General features: G+C 52.0%; 1 protein-coding gene across 3 annotated transcripts; it reads left to right on the forward strand.

Moving 5' to 3' along the window:
• Positions 1-27,532, forward strand: LOC121483170 (granulocyte-macrophage colony-stimulating factor receptor subunit alpha-like). Of its 3 annotated transcripts, none has more exons than XM_041741506.1 (12): positions 1-137; positions 3,966-4,059; positions 6,911-7,056; positions 15,321-15,447; positions 15,577-15,706; positions 17,177-17,361; positions 19,121-19,254; positions 22,243-22,266; positions 23,415-23,550; positions 24,830-24,926; positions 25,684-25,768; positions 26,714-27,532. In XM_041741506.1, the coding sequence occupies exons 2-12, from the start codon at positions 3,987-3,989 to the stop codon at positions 26,789-26,791; spliced, it is 1,215 nt and encodes a 404-aa protein (XP_041597440.1). In that variant the 5' UTR covers positions 1-137; positions 3,966-3,986; the 3' UTR covers positions 26,792-27,532. The 3 variants fall into 3 exon arrangements, with proteins under 3 accessions (XP_041597440.1, XP_041597441.1, XP_041597442.1); XM_041741507.1 differs by having other exon boundaries at positions 25,687-25,768; XM_041741508.1 differs by having other exon boundaries at positions 6,914-7,056.
• Positions 27,533-27,995: the final 463 nt, after the last annotated feature.

Raw genomic sequence — 27,995 nt, forward strand, 5'->3', positions numbered from 1 at the left:
CAGGCTTCTTGAGCTCAGCCCCGCGGGGACCACGGGTCCGTCCACCGTCCCGAGCACCCCTTCTGGTGCCGCCTGTCCACAGCACCTTCCGAAAGGGCCGGAGCGGTCCGAGGACGTTCCAGAAACCTCGCTGACCAGTAAGCTGACGTTTTGCGCATCTGTAGGGCTGTGGGGTTTGTGAGATCCTACAGCAGGACGGGCGCCGGATGGGAGGGGAAACCAGCGCCGGGGGTGGGTATGGGGGGGTATATCACTGAGGGGGCAGACGGAGGGCGTGTGGTGGGGATGAGCACCCCCACGGTGCCCAGATGAGAACCAGCGGTGTGAGCATCACTTTACCAAACTCACAAGAGGTCTGTCTGGCGGGTGTCTGCGAGCGAATGCTCGGGGTGTCTCTCCACTGTCTACAGGGTGTACGTCCTTCTGGGGAAGCACCCAATATTCCTTTGGGATTTTTTTAAAGATTTTATTTATTCATTCATGAGACACAGAGAGAGAGAGAGAGGCACAGACACAGGCAGAGGGAGAAGCAGGCTCCATGCGGGGAGCCCGACGTGGGCCCGGGGTCATGCCCTGGGCCAAAGGCGTTGCTAAACCGCTGAGCCACCCGGGCTGCCCACTTTGGGGGTTTTTAAGCATTCAAGTGACCAAGGGTTGGTCTTCAATACCGACGGGTCTGACAGGTGCACGGTTCAGGTGGGCCCGTGGGTCTACATGGGGTGCACAACCTGCCTTCCCCTTGCACCTGCAGGCGGGACAGGGTGGTGGAGGGAGGGGGGGTCCCCAGAAATGCTGTGGCCTGAGAAGCACAGGGGGGAAGCCAAGTAGCTCCACCCCGAGCTGGACGAGGCCGTGACGCACAGCCCCTGGCGATGGGCGAGCGCTCAGAGTGTCCCTGCCGCCCTGATCGACAGCTCAGATCTTCCTGCCTGGGAGCTGGAACCCCGAACCGAAGGGCATAGATGAGCCTGGTATGAAACGGGGTGGGGGGAGTCGTGCCCCGAGGCAAGCACCCTTGTTCCCAACGCAGAAGGCTCGCAGAGGGTGCCACCTGCAGCCAGCGGCCAGAGGTCGGACCTAGGGCCCTGAAGCCTGGGGACACGTCCTTGGAGAACGCGGGAGAGAAATGAGGCCAATGCTGCATTTAGGACTAAATAAAAGGAATCCCTTTTAATTACATTTTAATATGTTCCATGTGATGAGGACACTGGGGTCGGAAGCCTGTTGGTTACTAAGACACGCGGAAGGAACGACAGGGCACGTGGTTGGGTCAACGCCATGAGAAGGGCGATGACGACGTGCAAAGCTGCTGTACTTAATGCAAAATTTAAAAAGTCATTAAAAGGCAAACGCCCCCATCCGGGTGCCCAGCTCCTCTGGCTGCGTCTGTAGGCTGACCTGTCCCCAGGGTGGGTCCCCACGGAGGCCGAGGCTGGTTCCTCCCGAGGCCTCTGTCCCGGGCGTGTAGACGCCGTGTTCTCCCCATGTCCTCACATGTTCATCGCTCTCTGCACATCGTCCCCTGATCCTATGATCGGGGCGCACCCTACAGACCTCACCTAAATCCCCTCTTTAAAGACCGAATATCCCAATGCAGCCCCATCCTGAAGTCCAGGGAGGAAGGGTTTCAACAGGTGCATTTTAGCGGGTCACCATGGAGCCCCCGAGGCCACCCGTTCTTGGAGAAGGAACACATCCGCCTCTCGGCCACAACGGCAGCTCCTGGGGGTGATAATGCCCCTTTGGGACACGATGGCGGGGCCTGGTTGCCCGTGTCTGTCTCCTCGGAGCTTCTCGAGCAGCCGCCCCTGAGGTTCTCCGCGGCCGTTCTGTGCTCAACATTGACACGGAGACTGACCCCGCGCAGACCTTGTGCCCCAAAGGGCTCATTTCCCTGGGCCGCGGCACGTTGGTTCTTCCTGCCCTGGGCGTGAGACTCTGGGACAGACCTCAGACGTCCCCACCGCAGCCCTCATGTGTCGCTGTGCTTCCTTCCTCGTGGGGAAACGTCTCGGTGGCGACTGCAGCGTAGGTGAGGGCCATCGCGGGCATGGCAAGGGATGGAGGGAGGCGTCTGAGAGCCACCGCCGTCAGGCAGACCATCCCCGGCGCCAGGGCCTGACCCATAGCAGGTGCACTGAGAACAAGGAGTGGCCTCCGCTGGGGGCCAGGGCACAGCACCCCCTCCACACGCTGAGCTCATATACACTCTGTGCCTTGAAGGGCCTCACCACAGGCCCCCAAAAACGTACCTCTTGGCCATACAGATGATTTCAGAGCACAGGCCACTGAGAACCAGCAGGAGCACAAATAGTTCTGGACGCCTCCCTCGCTGCCAGAAAATACAGGACATTCATTTCCCCTTCCTGGAGGAAATGTACGTCCATACACGGACCTTTTTTATTTTATTTTATTTTATTTTATTTTATTTTATTTTATTTTATTTTATTTTATTTTATTTTTATTTTTTTTTATTTTATTATTTTATATTTTGTTTTAAGACTGTGTCTGTGAGTTCACGAGACACACAGAGAAGGACAAAGATGCTCCCACACTGAGAAGACAATGACGCTCAGAGACTTCTTATCGTCTCGGAGATGCTTATGAACAAGACCGCCCCGGACGTGCCACGCGTTTCCTGCTGCCCCTTTCCATATAACTGTCCTTCCCCATTCAGGAGCCAGAAACCCATTTTCTGACGTTGAATCAAAAATGGTTTAAAATAAAATTTAATAAAAAAAAAAAAAAGGTTTATTAAATTCGCTGACCATCTGGCTGCCTCCCCGAGCTGCATTTTCCTTGCTGGACTCCCATGCATACGTATATATGGCGTAAATGCTGGGTTTTCTGTTAAGTCTTTTTATTCACGTAATTTGTGGGCATCAAGTGCAAGTCTAAGAGGTTAGAAGGAAATGATTTTTCCTGCCCTTCAACCTCTACTCCCTGATTTTCTCTTTTCCCAGCCTCCTCTCTTGGTCTCTCGCTTGGTAATGAGACACAGAGCAGGAAGGAGTTTACCTGCTTCCCCCAGGTAGGAAAATAAATGGCTTCCATCATCCCAGGAGGTGGGCGCACGTCCCTGGAAAGGGGCCGGAAACACTGTAATGATGTGCACCCCGACTCGCTGGTGGCCTCTGGGCTCCTATTGGCTCTTTCTGCAAACGTATTCCATCCTGAGAGCACCTGGTGGCTCAGTTGGTTAAGAGTTGGACTCGCAGTTTCAGCTCAGGTCATGATCTCAAGGTCATGAGATGGAGCCCTGCATTGTTCTGTGCTCAGCGTGCGGTCTGCTTGAGATTCTTTTTCCCTCTGCCCCTAACTCCTGGCTCTCTTGATCTCTGTTTCTTTCTCAATAATAGTAGTAATAATAATAATAATAATGATTAATAAAGGTGTTCTGTCTTCAGCCAGACAGAGCTGCCTCATACCCCAAAGTGGGTGCCGTGGAGCAGTATCCTCATCACACATTCCTTCTTTTTCATGGAGGCCTCGCCTCCCCTGCCCCTGAACCACCTACTGCAAGAGGCGCAACCTCAAATAACCCCAGTATGCATGGCGGGGTTCAGAGTGGGTCCCCACACAGCGGCCCAGGGGCGGGGATGTGGTCTAGATCAATGGCCATGGTGATGCTGGGCTGCAGGGAAAGGTCCAGTCTGGCGGGAAAAGTGGGTTCGATCCCACGTTGGTAGTCATCGTGCATAATGCACCTTGAGTGTCCTGATGCCTCGAAGGGGGCTCCAGGAGGGTTTCAGAGGGGCTGTCACTTTGTAGGGGGGACCAGACATGTGGAAATAGGATGGTGGACACACCCAGTGGTCTGACCACATAGGGCACGGGATGCCCCCCCCCCCAAGAACTTGCTCCTGACACCTAATGGCCCCAGGGGCATGGAGGGGTTCTGAGAATGGAGGGTTCCTGCCCCACCTGGAATCTGACCCTCTGACCCGAGGTCTCCTCCTCTTCAGGTGCAGCATTGGGGCTGGGCCATGGCGACTATGCTGGATCTGGTGAGCTTTCTGGTCCTCCTGAGCTCAGTGTGCTGCAGAGAACCACAGCCGGGTAGGTGCTGGCAGGTGGTGGGGGCGTCTGGGCAGGGTCCCCCTAATGCTGGAAGGGGACAAAAGGCCCTCCCCCAGACCTGATGCATCTATGCATCTCCCCATCCTCTACCCCTGCCCTGGTAAGAGAAGGGGTCCTTGTGGAAACCAAACTGTCAGCGGATGTTCATCATCTGGCACAATCAGGAAGAAAACCCTATCCCCAAACCCCAAGCCCAGCTGGGGTGTCGGCTTTTCTGCCTGTCCTGGGAAAACCTTATTAAAAAGCAAAAATCTGGGATCCCTGGGTGGCACAGAGGTTTGGCACCTGCCTTTGGCCCGGGGCGCGATCCTGGAGACCCGGTATCGAATCCCACATCGGGCTCCCGGTGCATGGGGCCTGCTTTTCCCTCTGCCTGTGCCTCTGCCTCTCTCTCTATCTCTCTGTGACTATCATAAATAAATAAAAATTAAAAAAAAATATATCAATTTAAAAAAAAAAAAAAAAGCAAAAATCTCGGACCTGCCAAGATGGCACGGTTGGTTACGCATCCGACTCTTGATTTTGGCTCAGGTCATGATCTCAGCATGGAGTCTCCTAGTCCCTCTCCCCGCCGTCCCCCACCCCTGCTCTCTCTCTCTTCCTCTCTCTCAAATAAATCCAGAAAATCTTTTTAAAAAATATTTTAGAAACAGAAAAATATCCTCCCAACCCACAAAACCTCTCCCCAAAGATGCTAGAGAACGTAGAAATCTTACCGCAGGGTGACCCACCAAAGAGAGGGCACACACAGGGAGAGAAAGCTCACCGTGTTGGGAGCCAGCTGCCCGGGAAGTTGGGCTCCTCTCCTCCCCGGAAACGGGCGTTCACTTCTCTGATCATCACATTTCACAGACGCCCCAGACCCTCAGCTAGCTATTCCGCATTGTTGATGCCCGTGTAGCCCCTCTATGAAGAGCCACGCGTCTCTTTGTACTTTTGTAGCCTTTGCTTTCGGTGTCAAATCAAAAAAATTTAAAAAAAAAAAATTTCATGCCGAGACCAATGTCCAGGAACCCAGCAACCTGGGCTTTTTGTTTTTATGGGGTTTTTTTCTTGCCTAGGAGTTTTGTAGATTCGGGTTGTACCTGTGAGTCTTTAATCCAGGTGGAGTTAATTTTTTTGTGGATCTGGTTAGTGGTCTGATTCCACTTTTTTGGAAGTGGCTGCCGCTGTTCCCACACCGTTTTTTGGAGAGACTGTTTGTCCCCCTGTTGCCTGTTCTTGGCTTTGTTGTTGTAAATTAATTGGTCCTTCTCTGTTTTTTTTTCCCCCTAATAGGGAAAATTAAAGTCCTCGTGGTCATTTTGTACTTGTCCTGACCTATGGCAGTTTTCTTCTTGGTCAAGGTGCTGCATCAGCCTCACCCCAAAGGGCATAGCCCATCCCCTGCCCTATCCTGAAGGCCTGGGACGGAAGCCCCACTTTGCATTCCCTCTGGAAAGATACAGAGGGCCCCAATTTCTGCACAGCCTGCCCTGTGATTTTAAATTTTTTCTAGACATTTTTTCCATATTAAAATTTTTTCCTGTATTTAAATTTTTTTTCTGTATTTTAAGATTTTTTAAAATATTTTTATTTCTCTGTATTTTAAGGATCAGTTTCTGTAATTTTAAAATTATCATTACTATAGCTAACTTCTCTGTATTTTTCAAATTAGTTTCTTTCTTTTCTGTATTTTTCAAGTTATTATTCCTATATCTGACTTGTCTGTATTTTTACATTATCTTCTATATTTTTCAAATTATTATTACTCTAGTTAACTTCTCTGTATTTTTATATGTTTTTCAAATGATTATTACTCAACTTTTGTGTATTTTTCAAATTATTTTGTGTATTTTTCAAATTATTACTGCTATAGCTAATGTGTCTGTATTTTTCTAATTATTTTCTGTACTTTCCTTTCCCTTTTTTAAGATTTTTATTTATTTATTTTGAGAGAGAGAGCAAGAGAGAAAGCACAAGCAGGGGGAGGGACAAGAGGGAGAGGGAGAATGAGACTCCCCTATGAGCAGGAAGCTGGATTCCAGGACCCTGACATCATGACTTGAGCTGAAGGTAGACATTCAACTGACTGACCCACCCTGGTGCCCCTTTTTCTGTATTTTTCAAACTATTATTATTCTTAACTTTTCTGTATTTTTCAAATTATTTTTTGCATTTTTAAAATTACTGTTAATATAGCTAACTTTTCCATACTTTTCAAATTATTTTTTATATTTTTCAATTATTATTGCTATACCTATGTTGTCTGTGTTTTTCAAATTATTTTTTGTATTTTTCATATAACTATTACTATACTTAATTTTGTGTATTTTTCAAATTATTGTTACTGTAGCTAGGTTTTCTGTACTTTAGCTAAGCAATGATTCTTGCTATACTTTTGTGTATTTTTATTTTTTATCTTTTTTACTTTTGTGTACTTTTAAAATTATTTTCTATATTTTTCACATTATTACAATAGCTAACTTGTATTTTTCAGATTATTTTCTGTATTTTTCAAATTATTATTACTAAAGCTAAGTTTAGGGGTATGAAGTGACATCTCGTTGTGCTTTTGATGTTCATTTCCCTGATAACTGATGGTTCTGAGCATCTTTTTTTCCTTTTTTTCTTTTTTCTGGGCATCTTTTCATGGGCTTGTATATGTCACTTTGAAATCGTTCATTTTACGTTATGTGAATCTGGCCTCAGTAAACCGATATGACAATCCCCACCTGGTGTTTGCAGAACGTCTCCCCTCTCACCTATAACTATAAAATCAGTTGCAAGGGGGGGGGGAGGGGAGCAGGTTCTAATTCCTACTAAGTGTTTATTAATATTTTTTTAATTGCAGCACAAGAAAACGTATCTCCTATTGTAAACATGCAGCTAGATTCAAGGAAGAAAATGTTAAGCTGGAATTACATAAGAAATGTGAGTGAGCAAGAATGCGTAATATATACCCCGCTCGGCTCTCCCACCTCGCAACTCCCCCAGGTGAGTGTTCATGGCTCGTGCCTTATGGCTTGGCTCCTTGCAAACCTTGAATTTTCCTGTGAGATGACTCTTATGTCTCCTGCCTCCTCTTAAGCTCCACTCCTATTGCTGTTGTCAGGGGGGAAGAAAAAAAACATTTCCTCTACCCTCTCAGGCTCAGGGGTAGGGATGTGCAAATTAAACTGATGAGCGTCACATTTTTCAGAAGAAAAGATCTACGGATTTGTTCCCGGTTCAACTTTTTTTTTTTTACCTAAACGAAGATTCACAGGCGAGAAGTAAACACCCAAAGAAGTGGCTGGACTAGGGAGTTTTTGTGCCATTTTTTTCTAAAAGGCTGGAAAATTGAGGAGACGTCTCGACAAAGAAATGCGGATTTCAGCTTCTGAGGCCAATAAATTGCGGAGACGTGACCATGGAATCAGCGTATGAGTTATTCCCATGTCCATTCTCAGGTGCCAGATGCTCAAAATAATCCTTATTCCAAAATAGCCTATTTGGGATTAATCCCAACTATAGGAGCCCTTCACCCTGCTTTGTACAGTGAGAGTAAAATCCACACACTGAGTCCCACGTATGAGGAGGAATCTCTAATAGTTGTCTTTTCTGCACCTGCTTTCATTTTGATCTCTCCCCTTCCATGAGGGACTACAGGGAAAGATGTGGATTTGCCCCTTAAATGGATGTCACCATGGAAACAGCCCCCCCCCCCCCATTCAGTCCGTGTCTTTGACTCACTCGTCACCTAGTACACACACACCCTTGGTTGCATTCTAAGGACCTTAGAGAGGAAAAACCTTATCATCTAACCTCTTAAGCTGTGTCTGGAGGCCCGTGAATGAACAAGAGATAGATGAACAGGAGGTAGAAAAGTATATTCCCATGCATATGGAACTTCTTTTTTTTCTTTCTCATATGGGGCTTTTATTTTTTTTATTATTATTTTTTTCATATGGGGCTTTTAAAACATAGCCCAATAAATAGGTAGAGTTAACGATTTATGTACCTAGTAGGAAAAAGGAAGGAGAGAGTAAAGCTCTTTATGGGAACAACAAGCATTTTTCCAGAAGAAAATGGGAGATAAGAAAGTTTGTGATGAAGCTAATTCCTGCGACTGTGAGACGCCTTTCAGTCTTCGTCACGGCCCAGAGAGGGCATTTATGGTAACATTTACCCTCGTTGTCCTTCCTAAAATCCACCTGAAAGAGAAAATTTGTAGCAGCCTTATTTTCTAGGAGTTTCTGACTTTAGTTAAATAAGAGAAACGCCCCCCAAAACGTTTCTTTGTGCATCTCTTAAATCCAAACGTCTTCACTTTAAAATAATGTTCATACCAGGCAGCCCGGGTGGCTCAGAAGTTTTAGTGTGACCCTGGGGTCCCGGGATCGAGTCCCACGTCGGGCTTCCGGCATGGAGCCTGCTTCTCCCTCTGCCTGTGTCTCTGCCTCTCTCTCTCTCTCCCCATGTGTCTCTTGTGAATAAAATCTTTTAAAATAATAATAAAATCTTTAAAATAAAATCTTTAAAAAATCTTTAAAAATAATAATAACGTTCATACCAATTCTGCGATGGCTGGGGATGGGGGAGGCTCCTCCCCACATTTATAGCTAGTTTTAGCAAGATTTTTTTTTGAAGATTTATTTATTTTGGGGCGGAGAGAGACAGAGGGAGAGGGAGAGAGGGAAGCCCAAGCAGACTCTGTGCTGAGCATGGAGCCCGACTTTGGGCTGGATCTCAGGACCCTGAGATAGGACCTGGGCTGAAACCAAGAGTCTGAGGATTAACCCAGTGCACCACCTCGCGCCCGGTACAGGGACTTCTTATGTGGGTTCCTCTGCCGCCACCTCCAGGCTGATGAAGGGCTTGCCTTGTCCCCAGAGATTAACTCCTGGGGTGTGTGTGGGGGGGGGACGCGGTATTCTTTGCAAAGAAATGTCCAGCTTTTAGGCAAGTGACCTGCATCGGGGTTTCCTTGTATCTGCTTGTTGCAATCGTCTTAAAAATCATCCTTGTGCCAAAGTGGGCTTATTTTGGGGTGAAATATTCTACGACTGGTCACACCTTAGGTGAACCGTGTTTTCAGGGCCCCTGAGAGGAGGAAGCGGGGAGGAGGGTTGCACATGGGGGCTCACGGGAGATCCAGCAGTAGGCGTCCTTAGGCCCCCGTGCTTTTAAAAAGTCGTGAAATTAGGGGCACCTGGGTGGTTCAGCTGCTTATGCATCTGCCTTCAGGTCAGCTCAGGTCAGGATCTCAGGGTCTTGGGATCAAGTCCAGGATCGGGTTCCCTGCTCAGCGGGGGGGAGGGTGGAATCTGCTTCTCCCTCTGCCCCTCCCCCTGCTCATGCTCCTTCTCTCTCTCTCTCTGTAAAATAAATAAAATAAAATATTTTTTAAAAAATTAATTAAAAGTACTGAAATTAAATTTTAAGGTAATGACACAAAAATAAACAGGTCCCAGACCTTCCTTTCCATGTGGGTCATGTTTACGCATGGTATAGCTTTCTGTCGCTTGCTTCAAAAAAACAATTTTTTTTTTTTCGATTTTAAGTGTTTGCTGTTGGTGCAAGGAAGTCAGTGATTTTACGGCCTTCCTGCCCACGGGTTTCCTTAATCTGCTTAATAAAGTCAATGCATTGCAGGGAGCATCTGGTTCTCGGAATGTTGTCCTGTTAGTTCAGAAATAAGGCAAACGTGACTTCCTTCCGTGCCATCGGGGCGGCTTTCTGTTTCGTCTCATTTTTCATTGCGAATTCCAGAAAAACGTTCATAAATGTGGTGTTTCCATATGACTTACAGTAGTGTCAGTTGATGTAAAAGAGAAAACCCAAAAGCAAAAACCTCTTTTCGCATGTCAGAGAGACTCATTTAGGTTCCTGCTGATCTAACCATTGTTTGTCTCTGAAAACTGGTTTTTGCATACTCTGCAAAACTTGTTTTCCAACCTCTGCTGAGATTATGATTATTTAGTCCTCCCGTCCCACCTCCACTGATGTTATTAAAACAGATTGTGCACCATCGTGATACATACTTTTTTTTGAATAATGTTGAATTCAGTGCATGAGCATGACATTTTGGGGTTTCTATTTTTTATAGCTTTACATTTTTTCCTTCTTTTTTAATTTTTTTTCATTTTTTTCTTCCTTAAAATTTTTTTTATTTTTCTTTTTTCTTAAGTTTTTATTTATTTATTCACGAGAGACACAGAGAGAGAGGTAGAGACACAGGCAGAGGGAGAGGCAGGCTCCATGCCGAGAGCCCAACGTGGGACTCGATCCCGGGACTCCAGGATCATGCCCTGGGCCGAAGGCAGATGCTCAACCACTGAGTCCCCCAGGTGTCCCTAAAATATTGATTTTTGAGTAAATCCCTACATCCGAAGTGAGGCTCGAACTCACAACCCCACAATCGACACTGGCACGCTCCATGAACACGGAGCCAGCCAGGTACCTCAATTCTTAAAAAAGTTTTTAAATGAAAGAGGTTCTTTTGAAAATATCCCCGGGATGGTCTTAGGTCCGAGCGGGGCCGGCGACGTAAAATCAGGTCTACTCACCCAACGTTCCCAAAGGCCATGCGTTTTTGCCTGTGTGTGTTTTATGTGTTGCAAATCTCTGGTTCATTTCCTTCCGCCTGCTGTGCACAGATTTGTTTTGTGGGTTTTCTCCTGCAGGAAAAAGGGGGAGGGGGGAACTACTAGCTGGTTAGCAGAGAGAGGCCCTGGTGTTTTAAATGAAAATGGGCCGCAAAAATAAAAATAAAAATAAAAATAAAGTAAAAATTTAAAAAGTAAAAATAAAAATAAAAATAAAAAAATAAAAGTAAAAATAAAAATAAAGTAAAAATAAAAATAAAATAAATAATAGTAATAATAAAAATAAATAATAAAATAATAATTAATAAATAATAAAATAAATAATAAATAATAATTAATAAAATAATAATGAATAAATAATGAAACGATTGATTAATAAATAAATAATAAAATAATGAATAAATAATGAGATAATAATTAATAATGAAATAATAATAAGTAAATTATAAAATAATAATGAATAAATAATAAAATAATTGATAAATAATAAAATAATAATAATAAATAAATAAAAATAAAAACGGGCTGCAGGATTTCTCGCTGGGGTTTTGGATTTTCCGTGAGGCCAGAGATGCCTGCAGGGAAGAGGGGGATAGGCAGGGGGTGATTTGAACCTTGAAGGCATCTCTGGGTGTTGTTTTATTCCGTCTTTAGCAGCAGCCCCGTCGCCCCCGAGAGCCGGCTGGGGGGTCAGGATTGAGGGGAGGGGCTCTTTGCAGCTGGGGGACCTCCAGGGAGCCGGTCCTGCCTGCGACTCTGAGCACAGGTTTGGCACAGGTGTCTCGGGTGTTAATGATGCTCTGATTTTCCTCCGTTTTGAATTTGAGGGAATCTGAGTGGATGTAATTACCGTCGGGTCGGACTCGGGCTGACCGGTCAGGGGAGTCGCTGCGTCGGTCCCCACTGCCCCCCAGCCACCCCCTGCCCCACCGCCCTGTGCCCATGGAAGCCTGTGGTTTCACAAACAGGATGCTGCTGTGCTGACTTTCTTTTCCCCCTTTCTTTCCATGTGATGTTTTTCCTTCCAAACTGTCTTAAATCTCGTGTCCTCTGTGGGTCACTGTGTTGACGCTCAGCACGTGACGCCGCGTGGGGCTGGGTGCCGTGGCTGCCCCTGCCAGCGAGCGTTGCTCTGCATGGTCTCCAAGTCCCTCATTCCATCCCGCTCCATGGACGATGCTTTTTTTTTGGGGGGGGGGGATTAAAACTAAATTCTCAAAAAAAAACCAAAAATAAATAAATAATAATAATAAAACTAAATTCTCCCTGCAGCTGTGAAAGAGCATCAGCTGTGCACCTGCTACGACGTGCATGAACTTTGCAAATATGTTGCTCAGGGAGAAGCAGATAGAAAAGGCTACACGGCGCGTCAGCCGATTTATAGGAAGCTTCCACAATAGACAAATCCCGTTAAAAGAAGTGGGTTAGTGTTTGCCAGGGCCTGAGGACGGGGCTGGGGCCTACGGGGAGGGGGATAAGAATGTTCTGGAACCAGGGGAATCCCTAGGCGGCTCAGTGGTTTGGCACCTGCCTTTGGCCCAGGGCGCGATCCTGGAGACCCGGGATCAAGGCCCACATTGGGCTCCCGGCATGGAGCCTGCTTCTCTCTCTGTCTATCATAAATAAATAAATAAATAAATAAATAAATAAATAAATCTTAAAAAAAAAAAAAAAAAAGAATGTTCTGGAACCAGAGGTAGAGCTTGCACAACATAGCGAAGCTGCCCGATGCCCCTGATGTGCGCACTTCAGACGGATCCACGTGGTCCATTGTGTGGTTCGTTTTACACCTAAGAGACCTCGATTAAAAAAAAAAATCATAATTAAAAAAAATCAATTCTGTAAAAAGGGAAAGCACAGAGCAAAATAGAAATAAATGTATGACTACGTCGAGGGATGAGACGAAATGCCCTACGCACTCGGAAGCCGGACGCAGGTAGAGTGGGCGAGAAGCCGGGGCGCGAGGTGCCCGCGGGCAGCCTGTGTGGACATGGCACACGTGGGAGGGACCTCCCCCCTCCCTGATGCACCTGCTCCCTGAAATCAGCAAGAAACATAAAAATCCCATGTTTTAGACGAGCGAGAAATGGTCTCTTGGAGCAAAGTTCCCACAAACACAGGAGGCAGGACCCCGTTTTGCACACATCTCAGGGAGACCCTGGTGCTGCTGCACCTTTTCTAAAGGGGATGCTCATGACAAAGGGGTAGGAGGCTCTCTCCGTCGTTTGGAACTAGACAGCACGTCTTATTTTATTTCATTTTATATTTTTATTATTATTATTATTATTATTATTATTATTATTATTATCATCATTATCATTGTTAGAGATTGGAATGCACCCGCTCGATGCCCATCCGGGACGCGTCTGTGAGCCTCTGATGTAGGAGGTGCGTTTCTCCTCATCCTGGTCACCGACAGGCCCAGCTGTACGGAAACTTCTATTCAAACATTTTCTCCCCTAAAACGTCGGAATGAGTCACCCCTGGCCGCACCCTGGGCGGTGTGTTAACGCTGTCAATCACCTGACTTTTGTGTAAATCCCAGACGTTCCTTCCGAGGGACTCTGGTGACCTCAGTAAGGCCCAGGCTGCTCCTCCTAGAACAACCCCGCTTCCCTGTAGGTCTTTGTCCATCATTCTCGTGTCCACATACGTATTTTCTTTGATTTGGGGATTCCCAAGACACTTTTTTTTTTCTTGTCTGGAGCAAAACCTTTTCAGATAAAAGGGTTTCTATAGACTCAGAAATGGAACATGTGGTGTTTCCACCTCTAGAAAAAAAAAAGAAATTCTCCAATTATCTCCTACAGCAGGATCAGTCCCTAGACTCCTGATTTTGGGGGCTCTTTGCTTTGCTTTTCTTTAAAAAAGGGGAGCCACCCCGGGCCTCAGAGGTGCCACAGATGGAGTGTGTGGATCTGTGGTTTCCCCCTAGGCCACCCCACGGTTTCCAGATTCCCCTCCCCTGAGGTCACCCGAGGTCACTCCACTGTCCCCTCCCACAGTGCTCTATGGCTGCTCTCCCCGTCATCCCTGGTGACACTTGTTAGGGAAATTTATTTTTTTTATTTTTTATTTTTCTTTCTTTCTCCCTCTTCTAAAGACTTTTTATTTATTTATTCATGAGAGACACAGAGAGAGAGGCAGAGACACAGGCAGAGGGAGAAGCAGGCTCCATGCGGGGAGCCCGATGCAGGACTCGATCCCGGGACTCCAGGATCACGCTCTGGGCCGAAGGCAGGTGCCACACCGCCGAGCCACTCAGGGATCCCCGAAATTTATTAAACACAAAATCCGCCCCCACAACGCAGCATGACCCCCACAGAGAGAAAACAGCTGAATTACTACATGAGCATGAATAACATTATTTCATAAATAATCACATAAACCAGGACCACCCAAATGAGGACACGTGAGACTCTCCCCGGGGTGTCAGCCACCAGATCTTACCCTTGTCAGAGCCCCCAGAGTCCTGCAGAGGAGTGAGAAAACGTTCTAGGGGTGCAGGCGAGCAAAACCACGGTTGTCTACACTGTTGAGTTCTGTGTGCGGGGCTCTGCAAATTAGAGTGACAAAAAGACAGCTGAGAAGAGGCATGTGCTCTCTATATGCTGTTAAAATTTTTACATGGCATGAGTTTTCTTGATGAAAAAGAAAAAAAATGCCCCCAAAAAGCAGTTAGACCAGAGCTTGTATCCCATGCATGGCGCAGATGTGACAAGAGGCAGAAAAAGAGCACGAGGCTGCTCAAGGCAGCACCTGTCGGGAAGATCGATATTTGGAGGACACTGCGGGAAGACAAGGTTTATTTTGGTAGATTTGTTCATACAGGTCCATATTGGTGCCAAATTTCTGTCTTTTTTGTGGTCCTAAAAGTTACCAGAGAGAGGGAATCTGGGGCATCTTTGTTTCTAGAAGTTTCTTCAGTTAGATAACGGAAGTTCCAGGAAGGTCTTTCTTTCTTTTTTTCTTTCTTTCTTTCTTTCTTTCTTTCTTTCTTTCTTTCTTTCTTTCTTTCTCTCTTTTCCCTCTTCCTTTGTCATTTTTACATTTTTACTTCTTTTTTTCTTTCCTTCTTTTTATTTATTTTTTATTTTTTTTTAAGATTTTATTTATTTATTTATTCATGAGAGGCACAGAGAGAGAGAGAGGCAGAGACACAGGCAGAGGGAGAAGCAGGCTCCATGCGGGGAGCCCGATGCGGCACTCGATCCCGGGTCTCCAGGATCACGCCCTGGGCCAAAGGCAGGTGCTAAACCGCTGTGCCACCCGGGCTGCCTTCTTCTTCTTTTTTTTTTTTTTAATTCAACTCGCCAACACATAATACATCGTTACAGGACGGCTTCTTTCTGAATGTGTTGGTTCTCAGTTGCTCCCGGCTCAGCACAATCCTCAGGCCACATTGGACATGGGAAACGGAATTAGGGACGTCGTCAGTGTCACTCAAGCCCTGGCCGTCGTGGGCCAGCTGTGAGCTCCTGGGATTATTGCACAGATAGTCTCCCGCAGGCCTCACGAGGCCGGACGCCTGCACTTGTTATCACAGTCACGTGACCGAGTGGGGAGGGGTCCAAGGGGGCACATCCCACCGTGGAATGATCTGAGGACTGAGTGGCCCCAGGGACCCCGAAGCGCACGTGATGTACAGGTTTTCCATGGTGCACTTCCCAGGTCGCAGAGGACGACACGCACTACTGCATCTTCCGCAACCACGTGCTGCACAGAGGGGCGAACCTCACCGTGAACGTCACGTGTGACGGTAATGTCTTCCAGGAGCTGCTGGCTTTCGCCAACCCAGGTGAGGTCCCCGGTGCTGGGAAGTTCCCAGCTCCCGCCTCACCCGCCGAGGGCCACCGAGGTCTCCACCCTTGGGTGTGGGTGGTGGTGGTGCAGCCCGTGAGGGTTTTGTCGGTTGGCGTCTTGCCAGGCATGGAAGGTTCCGGCGCCATGAACTTCTCCTGCTTCATTTACAATGTCCGCTTCATGAACTGCAGCTGGGCGCCTGGCTCCAGGGCCCCCGCCGACGTCTGCTACCAGCTCTTCTGGTGGGCTTCTTTGTAAGTGCCTCGCCTTTCTCCCAAGGAACGGGGATCTTTGTGCGGATGCTAACGGGGGATCTCTGTGGGGTTGCTAATCGGAGATCTTTGTATGGATGCTAACGGGGAAATCTTTGTGTGGATGCTAATGGAGGATCTTTGTTTGATGCTAAGGGGGGATCTTTCTGCAGATGCTAATGGGAGATCTTTGTGTGGATGCTAATGGAGGATCTTTGTTCTATGCTACAGGGTGGGGGGATCTTTGTGTGGATGCTAATGGGGGATCTTTGTTGGATGCTAATGGGGGGATCTTTGTGCAGATGCTAATGGGGGATCTTTGTGTGGATGTTAATGGGGGATCTTTGTTGGATGCTAACGGGGGGATCTTTGTGCAGATGCTAATGGGGGATCTTTGTGTGGATGTTAATGGGGGATCTTTGTTGGATGCTAACGGGGGGATCTTTGTGTAGATGCTAATGGAGGATCTTTGTTCTATGCTACAGGGTGGGGGGATCTTTGTGTGGATGCTAATGGGGGATCTTTGTGTAGATGCTAACGGAGGTGGGGGGATCTTTGTGCAGATGCTAGCAGGGGGATGTTTGGATGCTAATGGGGGATCTTTGATGCTAATGGGGGATCTTTGTTGGATGCTAATGGGGGATCTTTGTTTGGATGCTAAGGGGGGATCTTTGTGTAGATGCTAACGGGAAGATCTTTGTGTGGATGCTAACGGAGGTGGGGGGATCTTTGTGCAGATGCTAGCAGGGGGATGTTTGGATGCTAATGGGGGATCTTTGATGCTAATGGGGGATCTTTGTGTGGATGCTAAGGGGGGGATCTTTGTGTAGATGCTAACGGGAAGATCTTTGTGTGGATGCTAATGGAGGATCTTTGTTCTATGCTACAGGGTGGGGGGATCTTTGTGTGGATGCTAATGGGGGATCTTTGTGTAGATGCTAACGGAGGTGGGGGGATCTTTGTGCAGATGCTAGCAGGGGGATGTTTGGATGCTAATGGGGGATCTTTGATGCTAATGGGGGATCTTTGTGTGGATGCTAACAGAAAATGTAGAGCGAGCTATAGGGCTTCCTCCCCATGGTGGGGTGCCTCCCCGAAATGTCACAAAATCACAGAACCCGGGCAGGACAACCATTCCTCTTCGCCGCCGCCTGGCTCCGAAATGCAAACTGCCCCTCCCGTCCTTAAGAGATGAGGAAATCCATAGTTTAGTGATTTTATCATGCACGGAATGGGTTGCAATGCCTGCGCCCGTTAAACGGCGGGATTTGTCCCGGAGTGCCACGTCCCAGCCTAGTGCGTGGGACGCGTGTCGTGTTCTGGTTTTGCGTTTATCCAGGGATGGATTTTTATCATTTTTTTTAGAGGGTTTTCTGGGTTTTGACCTGGGGGGGCATATTTTGTTGTTGATACTATCTCTCAGAATGACACACAGTCATCGGGCTTTTCCTGGGTCCCTTTTGCCAATGACAGGCACGAGGACGAGGTGGAGTGCCCGCACTACATCATGAACTCCGAGGGGATGCGCGTGGGCTGCCATTTCGATCAACTCGGTGAACCCCAGAACATGGACAATTACTTCTTCCTGGTGAACGGGACCAGCCGTACGGCGGCAATTCCGTTTTTGGACTTCGTTCCATTTCAAGCCTACAAAATTGGTAAGAGGTGACCTCGCCTTGGGTCCGCCCCCCTGCCCGGGTGAGCCATCTCTCTCTCTCCCTTCTCTCGTCATCTCTCGTCTCCGCTCACACCTGGGCCACGTGGGACGCGTTGCTGGGTTCCCTCCCGACCAGCCTGAGCAAGATCCGGGCTGTGCACTTGGGGTCTGGGATAGTCCCTGTGGGTGGGATGCAGGAGAGGCCTGTGATCATGACACGTATAAGACTTTTGTTGATTTTTGTAAATTCTCCCCAAATCTTGAATTCACGAATCCTGTCTCATCGTTGCTGATGGGGTGGAAATACGGGGTTGGTCTCTGCTCACCACATGTTCATCAACTGGTCAGCACATAGCCTTGTTTTATGTTTGTTTCTGTTTAAAGGCATCTTATAGGGATCCCTGGGTGGCTCAGTGGCTTAGCGCCACCTTCGGCCCAGGGTGTGATCCTGGAGACCCGGGATGGAATCGTCGGGCTCCCTGCATGGAGCCTGCTTCTCCCTCCTCCTGTGTCTCTGCCTCTCTCTCTTTCCTTCTCTGTCTCTCTCTCTCTCTCTAGTCTATCACAAATAAATGAATAATTAAATCTTTAAAAAAAGACATATAGCGTAGATTGTTGATGCATTAATGTTGAATCCAAGACCCACAGCCCTGAACAATGCTTATCTAACATGTGTACTTTCTCCAAGACGTACACCATGGCCTTGCTGTGCATACGAATGCAAAAGAAGAAAAAAAAACTTCCTCTACCCTCTTAGGTTCTGTACACAGGGCTTGCAAATTAAATGGACAAATGCTATATTAACAGGAGAAAAGCATACAAATGCAATTTTAACTTTTAAGTTTTATATGCATCAGGGGAAAGCTTCACAGAAAAGAAATGAACATCTCCCAAAGAAGCGGTTAGACTCAGGAACTTACATGCCATTTATTTTTCATTTTTTAAAAAGATTTATTTATTTATTTATTTATTTATTTATTTATTTATTTATTTACTATTTATTTATTTATTTGTGATAGACGGAGAGAGAGAGAGGGGGGCAGAGACACAGGAGGAGGGAGAAGCAGGCTCCATGCCGAGAGCCTGATGTGGGACTCGATCCGGGGACTCCAGGATTGCGCCCTGGGCCAAAGGCAGGCGCCAAACCGCTGAGCCACCGAGGGATCCCCCTATTTTTCATTTTTTAAATTTACTTTTATATATTTTTATCCATATGTCCTTTTCATTAAAAACAACTGATTACCGAGTTAAAGAAAAAGTGATTTGTGCTTTTAGAGGTGGTAAACTGAGGAAAGGTAAACGTATGGGGAAAGTAATGGGAGACAGGGCTATAGTAGTAAGGTTTGTTTGTGCAGACTCAGCTTGCTGCCGACTTTCTACTCTCTTCGCGGACATAAAAATCCCCCAGAGTCGGGATTCATGGCAGTCATAGTTTCTCAGAACTGTGCGGTTTTAGTCACTCCCATAAGCTCCAGGAAAGCTTCTTTCTGGGTCTGCGATTGTCGGCCGCCTTCCGTTCCAAGTCACTCATGTGCCAAGGTGTCCTGTTCAGGGGGTGGCCTTCCGATCCGCCTTGCACACATCACACGGCAACCCAGCTGGAGCCCCTAACACCCCCCAACCCTGAATTCACCCCATCCACATTGCACATTTAATTTTTTTTCTTTTTTCTTTTTTCTTTTCCGCATTGCACATTTAAAACACGCTGCGCCGTTTGCGGGCGCTTTGTCGACATTTTGGTTCTGTTTCGTTTTCCGCAGAGAAGTATGACCCGCCGACGAACATCACGATCACCTACAACAGATCGCACCACATTATCAAGTGGGACAATCCCGAGATCAGATACGACCTTTCGAGTTACGTCCTGTACTACGAGCTGGACATCCAAAGAGCGGTAAGAAGCCCCGACCCTGGTGCGCGACCCACGAACCATCCGCAATCTGGTATTTCCCTGTGGAACGCAATCCCGGCAGCTGATGAGCATGCGCCTCTGCTGCAGGAACATGTCTGAGCACTCCTGTACCCTGTTTTTGCCCTAAACGGGTGATTGATTCCTTTATTACTTTTTAATGAAATTCCCTTATTTATTTTTATTTTTTAAATTTTTAAAACACTAATCTTATTTTTTTTTTAAATAATCCCTATGCACCACGTGGGGCTCAAACTCAGGACCCTGCAAGCTGAGTGCATGCTCCACCGATCGCCAGCCAAGGAATCCCAATCTGGTGTTTATTTTTTACAGTCATTTTAGGTTCATAAAGTAACGACTCTGGACGTCTTCACTGGTCCCATTAGCGACATTTTTCACAATGTGGCCTTAGGGGACGCAGCCCCTGTCAGGACGTTTTTTGGAAACAAAATGTGAAAATGGGTCGGGAATGGCGGGGCTCATGGTAAGGGCATGGGAGCCCCCCGCCCCGAATCTTCAGTTTGCACATTTGATAAGTGAGCTTCTGCAGCCTGAGATCTGGACTCGTCCCCGACTCCTGGAAGTTGGGGACTTTCCGGCAGATGCTCGGCATCTGTGTTTTCCCCGTGGCCTGGGGCTTTACCCTGGGCCCCACGCCTGGAGCCGGGGCAGAGGGGCAACTCAGATTCATGCATCTTCTCTTGCCCTCATCAGAGACACACAGTCCGGTGCCATGCTGTGGGCATTCGGTTCTGAGAACCCCAGGGCCTTTGCACATCCTGCTGCTTCTGCTGGCAGGCCCTCCCTCCGTGCTCAGGTGCTGGGTCCTCCGTATCCACGCCCGTTCTCAGCTCCTGCCCCACTGGTCTCTCTCCATTGTGCCGCCCCCCCGCCCCGATCCGCTTTCTTCCCAGGGGCGATCTGGAATCAGGCGTGACCTGAAATGTTCTAGTGCCTCTGCTCTGTGCGTGTTGCCTCCTGGAGGCAGGTCCCCTGAGTGCGGGGACCCTGTCATCGTGCCTACGCTGACCGCAGAGCTTGTGCACACCACAGTGTGGGGCACGCGTGAGAGTTCTGGGGCGACCCCCAGGCCCAGCCCCCCTGGATCCACACAGCCCCGGGCACCGTTCAGAATGGAAATGAGGTCATGACCCTTCCGTCCCTAAAGCCCTCCCCAGGTCGGGTATGGATCTTGGATGAGAGTCAAGGCCCCGATGTGCGTGCCCAGGGTCTGCGGTGTCTGGTCCTGCCCACCGGCATCGTCCTGCCCCGTGCTCGTGTGGGCAAAGTCACACAGGTGACCTCAAACAGGTGGGCTTGTGCACAGGTGTAACTATGCACAGGTGACCTCACATAAGTGACCTCACACTGGTGACATCACAGGTGACTGCATCCAAGTGACCTCACACATGTGACCTCACACAGAAGATGTCACATAGTGACACCCACACAGGTACCTCTACAGTGGTCACCTCACAGGTGACCTCACACAGGTGAACTTACAGAGGCAACTAGGCACAGTGACCTCACACATGTGAGCTCATACTGGTGACGTCACAGGTAACTGCATCCATGTGACCTCACACAGGTGACCTCACACAGGTGAACTTACAGAGGCAACTAGGCACGGTGACCTCACACATGTGAGCTCATACTGGTGACGTCACAGGTAACTGCATCCATGTGACCTCACACAGGTGACCTCACACAGGTGAACTTACAGAGGCAACTAGGCACGGTGACCTCACACATGTGAGCTCATACTGGTGATGTCACAGGTAACTGCATCCATGTGACCTCACACAGGTGAACTTACACAGGTGACTATGCACAGGTGACCTCACACAGGTGGTCCCACTCAGGTGACCTCTGGCCACTGTGCAGCCTGGAGCATCCTGTGCATGTCACGCCCCAGGCACCAGGACTGCCAGCAGCAGCGACCCTTTGGTCATCAGGTCCCACCTAACATCCACACAGCCTCACGGACTCACCCAGTAAACGCTGGAGCCCGCTGAGGGTCTTGGAGGTGGTCAGTCCTTACGAGGCGTTTGAACATTCCCCGACGCAGAACAAAACGCTCCTGTAGACGCTGCCTCCTCGCCCCTCATCAATATCCCCAGAGCACGCTCCCAGCCAGAGGAATTCACAAGAAGGAAATTGATCCTTTATGTGTCGAGGGGGAAAAGCTGTTCCTCCACCCTCTTAGGTCCTGACCCGGGGAGGTGCAAATTAAATAAAAGGACAGTTAAGGGAGGGGGGGAGCAAACGTTATTCACATGCATATGGGACCTCACAGAAGAAGAGACTCTTGAATATCTCAAGTTAGGGCCTTACCTACCTAACAAGGGGGAAGGGAAGGGAAGGAAAAAGCTTCCTTTCTTTCTTTTTTTTTTTTTTTTTAGAAAAAGCTTCCTTAAGAACAAAATGGGTTTGTAGAACAAATAGGAGATAAGAACCACTGTTGTGACGATGTTTGTTTAGGCAGACGTCAGTGGCGTTTTTTTTGTCCCTTGTGTGGGCACGAAACTCCCCTGAATGGGATGAACACTGGGTGTCATACCATATGTTGGCAAATTAAATTTAAATCTAAATAATGTAAAATTAAATTGAATAAATAAAGTAAAAGAGAAAGAAAGAAGAAAGAAGAAAGAAAGAAAGAGAGAGAAAGAAAGAAAGAAAGAAAGAAAGAAAGAAAGAAAGAAAGAAAGAAAGAAGGAAAGAAAGAAAAGGAAAAAGAAAAAAAAGAAAGAAACTGCCCCAGATGTGCCATTGAGGAGACATTCACGGTCCCTCCCGGAAGTGAGGTGTCCCCAAGCGGGGAATTCGCGGGAGTCCCTCCTTCCCCGTCCTCTGCTCTCCGGCACGTGGAAAAGGCCTGAGGAGGCTTCTTCCTACCCACTCCAGGGTTCCGCGGAACATCATTTGCACATGATGCTGAAAACACACATTTTAACAATCTTTCCCTTTTTTCAGGGCGGCTCCTCCAAGACAAAGCACGTAAGTCTCTCTGCCTTTCTGAGCGACTCCTGCTGCCCAGGAGGGTCCCCGAGGGATGGGGAAGGGATCCATCCGTGGGCTACCTGGCAGGTGCCCCCAGGGCCACGCCGGCCCCTCCTGTACCTGCCCCCGGGCTACTGCGGCTGAGGGGGCGGGGCCGGTAGCGCGGGGTCTGCTGGGTCTAAAACAACAACTTGAGCTCCTAAAGCCGAGATATCTCAGCCGTGGACACGTGAGCAGAAGAAACTGGGTTCTTGGGGGTCACAGGGACCGTCAGGGACATGTCCCGGGTCGTGCGACCTGGGGTCGGCGTCCGTCCTGATATCTAGGCTGCAGGGAAGCACCGCGGCCTCCGGAATGACCCGGCAGGCAGGGACTCTGTGTCCCACTCAAGTCCGGCCCGGACGTGCTTGGATGTTTGGATGAGATTTGTGGGGCGGGAGCGTGGGGGTGCAGGGGGGGCCACCCTGTCGCAGGAAACGCAGCCCTGCTCCTGACGACCCTTCCAGGTCCTTCTTAGCTTTCCCTGCTCACCACCGGGTCTTCTGTCCGTGTCCCTCTGCCAGGTCCTCCACACCTGCCTGCCCCGGGACACCAGGGTGCGCCGTCCCCGTGCGGTGGACCCCGGACACGTGTGGCCCCCGTCCACAGGGACGCTGGGGCCTGTCCCAGAACTGGCCTCTGTTTTGGCCGTGGGGAGGGGCAAGAGGGAGCGGGGCCGTCGCTGGCGGTGTCAGACTCAGGACGCGGATGGCCACGGGGGTCCCGACCGCCCCTCCAACCACCCCCTGCAACCAGCACTGGTGTGCAGATTCGGAATAACCTGGAGCCACCCTGGAGGGTCTGGGGACTCTGCCCGAGATGTGGGCGCAGCTCAGGGAGCCCTTCCCAGGGGACAGGCGCAGGGTCCAGCTTCCCTGGGGACATCCCAGGGGACAGATGCAGGGTCCACCTTCCCAGGGGACAGGTGCAGAGTCCATGGTCCCAGGGGACAGCCGGTGATGCTTCCTGCCTGGTGCCCGCAGGAGATGGACGGATGCCCCTGGCCGGGGTGTCAGGTGTCGCCTCTGCCCGGATGCGGATGCGGGAAGCGCAGACCCCAGGGGACCGCCACAAGACGTCACAGCCGGTTGTCTCCTCTCCTGAAGGTGTTCCAGCGCGGACAGGATCCGAACGTGTACCTGATGCCCAGTTCCGCCGCCAGGGTGGAAAGCACGTTCCGCGCCAGGGTGCGCTACGTGTATAACGACCTGTGGAGTGAGTGGAGCCCGACGGTGCTATTCGGTGAGCGCCCCGGCCCCGCGCGCAGGCTCCGAGGCCGACGGATGGATGGATCCGCGCAGGGCTCCCCCCACCTCCCCGCGCCTTCCTCCACCGCCTCCTGCCGCTGGCCCCGGGGGTCGGGGGGAGCTCATCTGGGACCTTTCACCTCGCCCACCTGGAATGACCCTATTCCCAGCAGGTCCCGCGCAGGGATGTCGGGGTTGGGGCGCACGCAGCTTTTGTTTGGAGAGGGCGGGGCTGTTGAGTGCACTGCAGCGGCTCCCAGCGCGCTCTCTGCCCCGACGCAGCATCTGCAGACGTGTCCTGCTGCCCCGCACGCCCTCCCGTGGCCTGGGGTCACCTCCAAGGACGCACCCCCAGATAGCAGCACGGGCACAGTGAACCCCCTGGGCTGCTGTTCCCTCAGCCCCGCTGGGGTGTCTGCAAGGCCCTCGTTGCCGCTGTCCCCCTCCCGCGGGGGTCACGCAGGGCTCAGGAGTGCTCGGCCCATCCCCCTGGGCGCTCCATCACCTCCTCGTCCTTTAGGGGGGCAGGGAGGGTTATCCCAAAGCCAGTGGCCTGCAAGGTGACAGCTCCCATTACGCAGAAGCGCAAGCGGCAGGAAACGCACGGTTTTATGCGGGGGGCGGGGGGTGCGAAACCCCACAAGGCCGGGTCCGCCCGGAGCCTCGTCTGCGGCCCCCACACCTCCGTTCTGGGGATTAGAGCTCCAAGTATGCTCCAGCTGGATGCGTAGAGCTCTGCAAGCTGGCGCCCCGCACCCCCACCCACAGGAGCCCCCAGTGCACGTGTGGGCTCCTTCCGTCCCGAGATCGGGGTCTCCGCTCGCAGAAGCGGCGCAGACCACCCGAGGCCAAGCCGCGGTACCCAAGGGGAGCGTCCGGGGCGATAGAAACCACGCGTCTGTCCCACCCTCAGCAGTTTCGCAATTACGCGTTCGTTCCCTTGGCGGGGCCGCGGGTGTTCAAAGTGAACGTGGGCTGAGAAGGAACATGCGTGCGCGGTGCTAGTTGGGCCTGTGCGCAAACGCTTAGGGGCAGCTCCGTCGGGAGCAGAGCGGAGGACACCGGGGGGGGGGGCGAGGGGGCGGGAGCGCACAGGGCTCGGCGGAGGGTCCGCGCCGCAGGGCCAGCGCTCCCGCCTCCGCCGCGAGGCCGCTGCTCCGCTCCCGCACGCCCGCCGCCCCGCCCCGGGGAGGGGGTCGGACAGCAGCGCGGGGGCCGCCGGGTGCGCCACCCTGACGCCGCGCTCCTGCCGCCGGCTCCTCTCCCCCGCCCAGGCCTCCCGGAGGAGCGCGAGCCCCGCGGCGCTCGGTTCGACGTGGTGGTGTGGGCCACGGCTGTGCCCGCGCTGCTCCTCATGTGCCTCTGCAAACGGTAAGGCCCCGGTCCCGCACCAGCACGCAGGACGCTTCTGGGGCGCGGGACCCGGTGCGTGCGGAATGGCCTCGGGGAGGGCGAATCCGGAGGCCGGGGGGCAAGGACCCCGGGCGTGGGACCCCGTGCGTGCACAGTGGGCAGGGAGAGGGGCGCGAATCCGGAGTCCAGGGCGCGCGGACCCCGGGCGTGGGACCCCGTGGGTGCGCAATGCGGGCAGGGGGGCGCGGACCCCGGGCGTGGGACCCCGTGCGTGCGCAATGCGGGGAGGGAGACGCGAATGCAGAGTCCAGGGCGCGAGGACCCCGGGCGTGGGACCCCGTGGGTGCGCAGTGGGCAGGGAGGGGGACGCGAATCCGGAGTCCAAGGGGCTCGGACCCAGACGTGGGACCCGGTGCGTGCGCAATGCGGGGAGGGGGGGCGCGAATCCGGAGTCCAAGGCGCGCGGACCCCGGGCGCGGGACCCCGTGCGTGCGCAATGCGGGGAAGGGGGCGCAAATACGGAGTAGAGGGCGCGCGACCCCCGGGCTGCGGAGGGCTGGCGAGGAGGGCTGGCGAGGGTCGAGAAGGGACTGTCCATGGGGTAAGGGTCTCCTGCTGCGCGCCCACACGCCCTCCGCACCCCGGGCAGGGGCGGTGGGTCCGTGCAGCCCCCGCCTGGCTCCGGAGGTGCGCGCTTTCTCTGGGGCGGGAAGGGAGCCCGCGGCCCCGGGTGCGCCGACCGTGCGCTGCGCCCTCCACGGTGCCGTGTCCTCAGCAGGTTCTACAGGAGCCACAAGCTGTTTCCACCCATCCCGCAGGTCAAGAAGGAAATCACGGGGGCCCTCATGCCGACCCTGGAGGTGAGCGCGTGCCCCTGGCACCCTGGGAGGTGGCGCGGACCCTCTGGGGCTCCCAGTGTTTGCAGGTGACCGCCACCCTGGGGCACGGTGTCACAGGGCAGGGGTGTCCTGAGCTCCCCAACCCCGGGAGCACTTCCCAGGGGACAGATGGGGGACAGAGGGAAGTGGACGCCCCCCCACCGCCACCGGCCCCATAGCGTCCAGCTGCCTTCACCACAAAAGTCTGTCCTGGGGTCACCCACCACAAAAGTGGAAATGTGGGGTCTGGCAGAGGAACAGCCGTGGAGCGCGGGAAGCGGTGTGACCCTATTTCTCTGCTGGAAACCCCCCGCTGGTCCTGGGGGGGGACGGAGGGAGCTGTTGGTTGGTCTCTGTCCCTTAGGGTGGCTCATGGACACCACCACCCTCATGAGGACACCCTGACCCCATTACATGGGTTCAGACCCTACTTGCACATAGAGGTGCCTCCACTGGGTGTGGATGGAGCTGGGGTTTGGGGTAACCCTTTGACCCCTGACCACCATCCCCTGGGGCGAGGGACCCTCCCTGGAGCTGGGGGCACCCATGACCCTTCTGACTTGCCCCGAGCATGTGCCCCAGATGCTGCCCCGTGATGAGCAGAGGATCTCCCCCAACATGGATGGGGGGGCTCCGGTTCTGGGCTTGATGCTGTTTCCTTGGGAAGCCCCCCTCCCCCCTCCCCTGGGGCGCCCTTGAGGCCAGTCGGGCCTCCCAGCTGGGTTTAGGGTCCGCCCTCAGGGCAGCAGGTGTCAGAGCTGCGCTCCTGCCCCCCCCATGTCCTAGTCCCCTGCATGCGTGTGCACGTGTGTGCGCATCCGGCCGCCGAGGGGGCTGCGTCCACTCTGTCCACGGATCCTTTCCTGGTGGCGCCACATGTGCGTGGCAGGTGCGTGGTGTCCACGCTGCCCGTCTTGTCTTCCTCAGGTCACCTGGGATGACGGCCACCCGCCGCCGGGCTCCCAGGAACCCGAGGACATCCTCATGGTGGAGGAAACGTGGTGACTGCCGTGGGGACAAGCGGACATTGCAGCTTTGGCCTCATCCCCCGCCCTCCCTGCCCTCCCCGCCACCCCTGAAAATGTCACGTGTGTGCGTCATCCACTCAAAGACTTCGCTGACCTGCAACACTGCCACCCGGACACCCAGCAGCATGGCTTTTGGGCTTTCTGCGCGCGTCCACGCGGGCCAGCTGGGCGGGATGGTGTGTGCCGCGGGGCACCCGCTGGAGGGAGGCTAGCTGTCCGTCTGTGTGTCCGTGTCTCTGACGCACGACGCGCCCACTCAGGGACAAGGAGAGAGAGGCCCGTCCGCACGCCCAGGTCCTGCATGTGGGTCCCACAGGCTGGGAAGCAAGTCGGACGCGGGCGGGAGCGTCCCCGTGGGTTTGTGCACCTGCTGTTCCGTCCCTGCGGAGATTTGGAGGGTGGCCCGTCCCCACGATGCAGCTGATGTGTTTCAACGTGACAAATGATGGACGTGGGGGGGGGGACCTCCTGGGAGGAAAAGCATGCGTGTGTTCCCCGGATGTGCCTCCGCATTCGGGGATCTGCCCGTGTCTGGATGACGCTCAACCTTGTGTCGTCCCCGGGGAGGTGAAGCCCTTAAGGCACAAATCCAGCTGCCGCCCCGCGCCCAGGGAACTGCTGCCCCGTGGGTGTTCATCCAAAGCACCCGCAAAACCCCAAAAAACCATGTAGGCAAACACACACACACACACACACACAGGAAATAAAGCTGTCAGTGCAGGAGACGCCTCACCACACCGCCTGATGTGAAGTATGTCCCCTCCCCACGCGGCTTCCTGACGCCCAACACGGACCCAGCTGCGCACCGCCACCCCCACGCGGCGCCCGTGGCGATGCTCACGTGTCTGTGGAAACTGATTCGTCATCTCTAACGCGGGTGCAAAGCCAGCTGAAAGGTGTTTTCCAGAAATTTGCCCTAAAAATGATGGTGCGGGCTGCGGAGGCCCCGCGAGCGCGGACGCGGGTTTGCATTTGCTCGTGGTCAAGAACCCGGGTCACCGCCCGCGGCAGCCAAATGCAGGCGGGACGGGGATGAGGCCGCTGCAGGTGCGCGCAGGAGGGGATGCAGCCCCCGCAGGTGCGCGCGGGAGGGGATGCGGCCCCCGCAGGTGCGCGCGGGAGGGGATGAGGCCCCCGCAGGTGCGCGCGGGAGGGGATGAGGCCCCCCGCAGGTGCGCGCG

Source organism: Vulpes lagopus, chromosome X, assembly GCF_018345385.1.
Source record: "Vulpes lagopus strain Blue_001 chromosome X, ASM1834538v1, whole genome shotgun sequence".
Taxonomy (NCBI): domain Eukaryota; kingdom Metazoa; phylum Chordata; class Mammalia; order Carnivora; family Canidae; genus Vulpes; species Vulpes lagopus.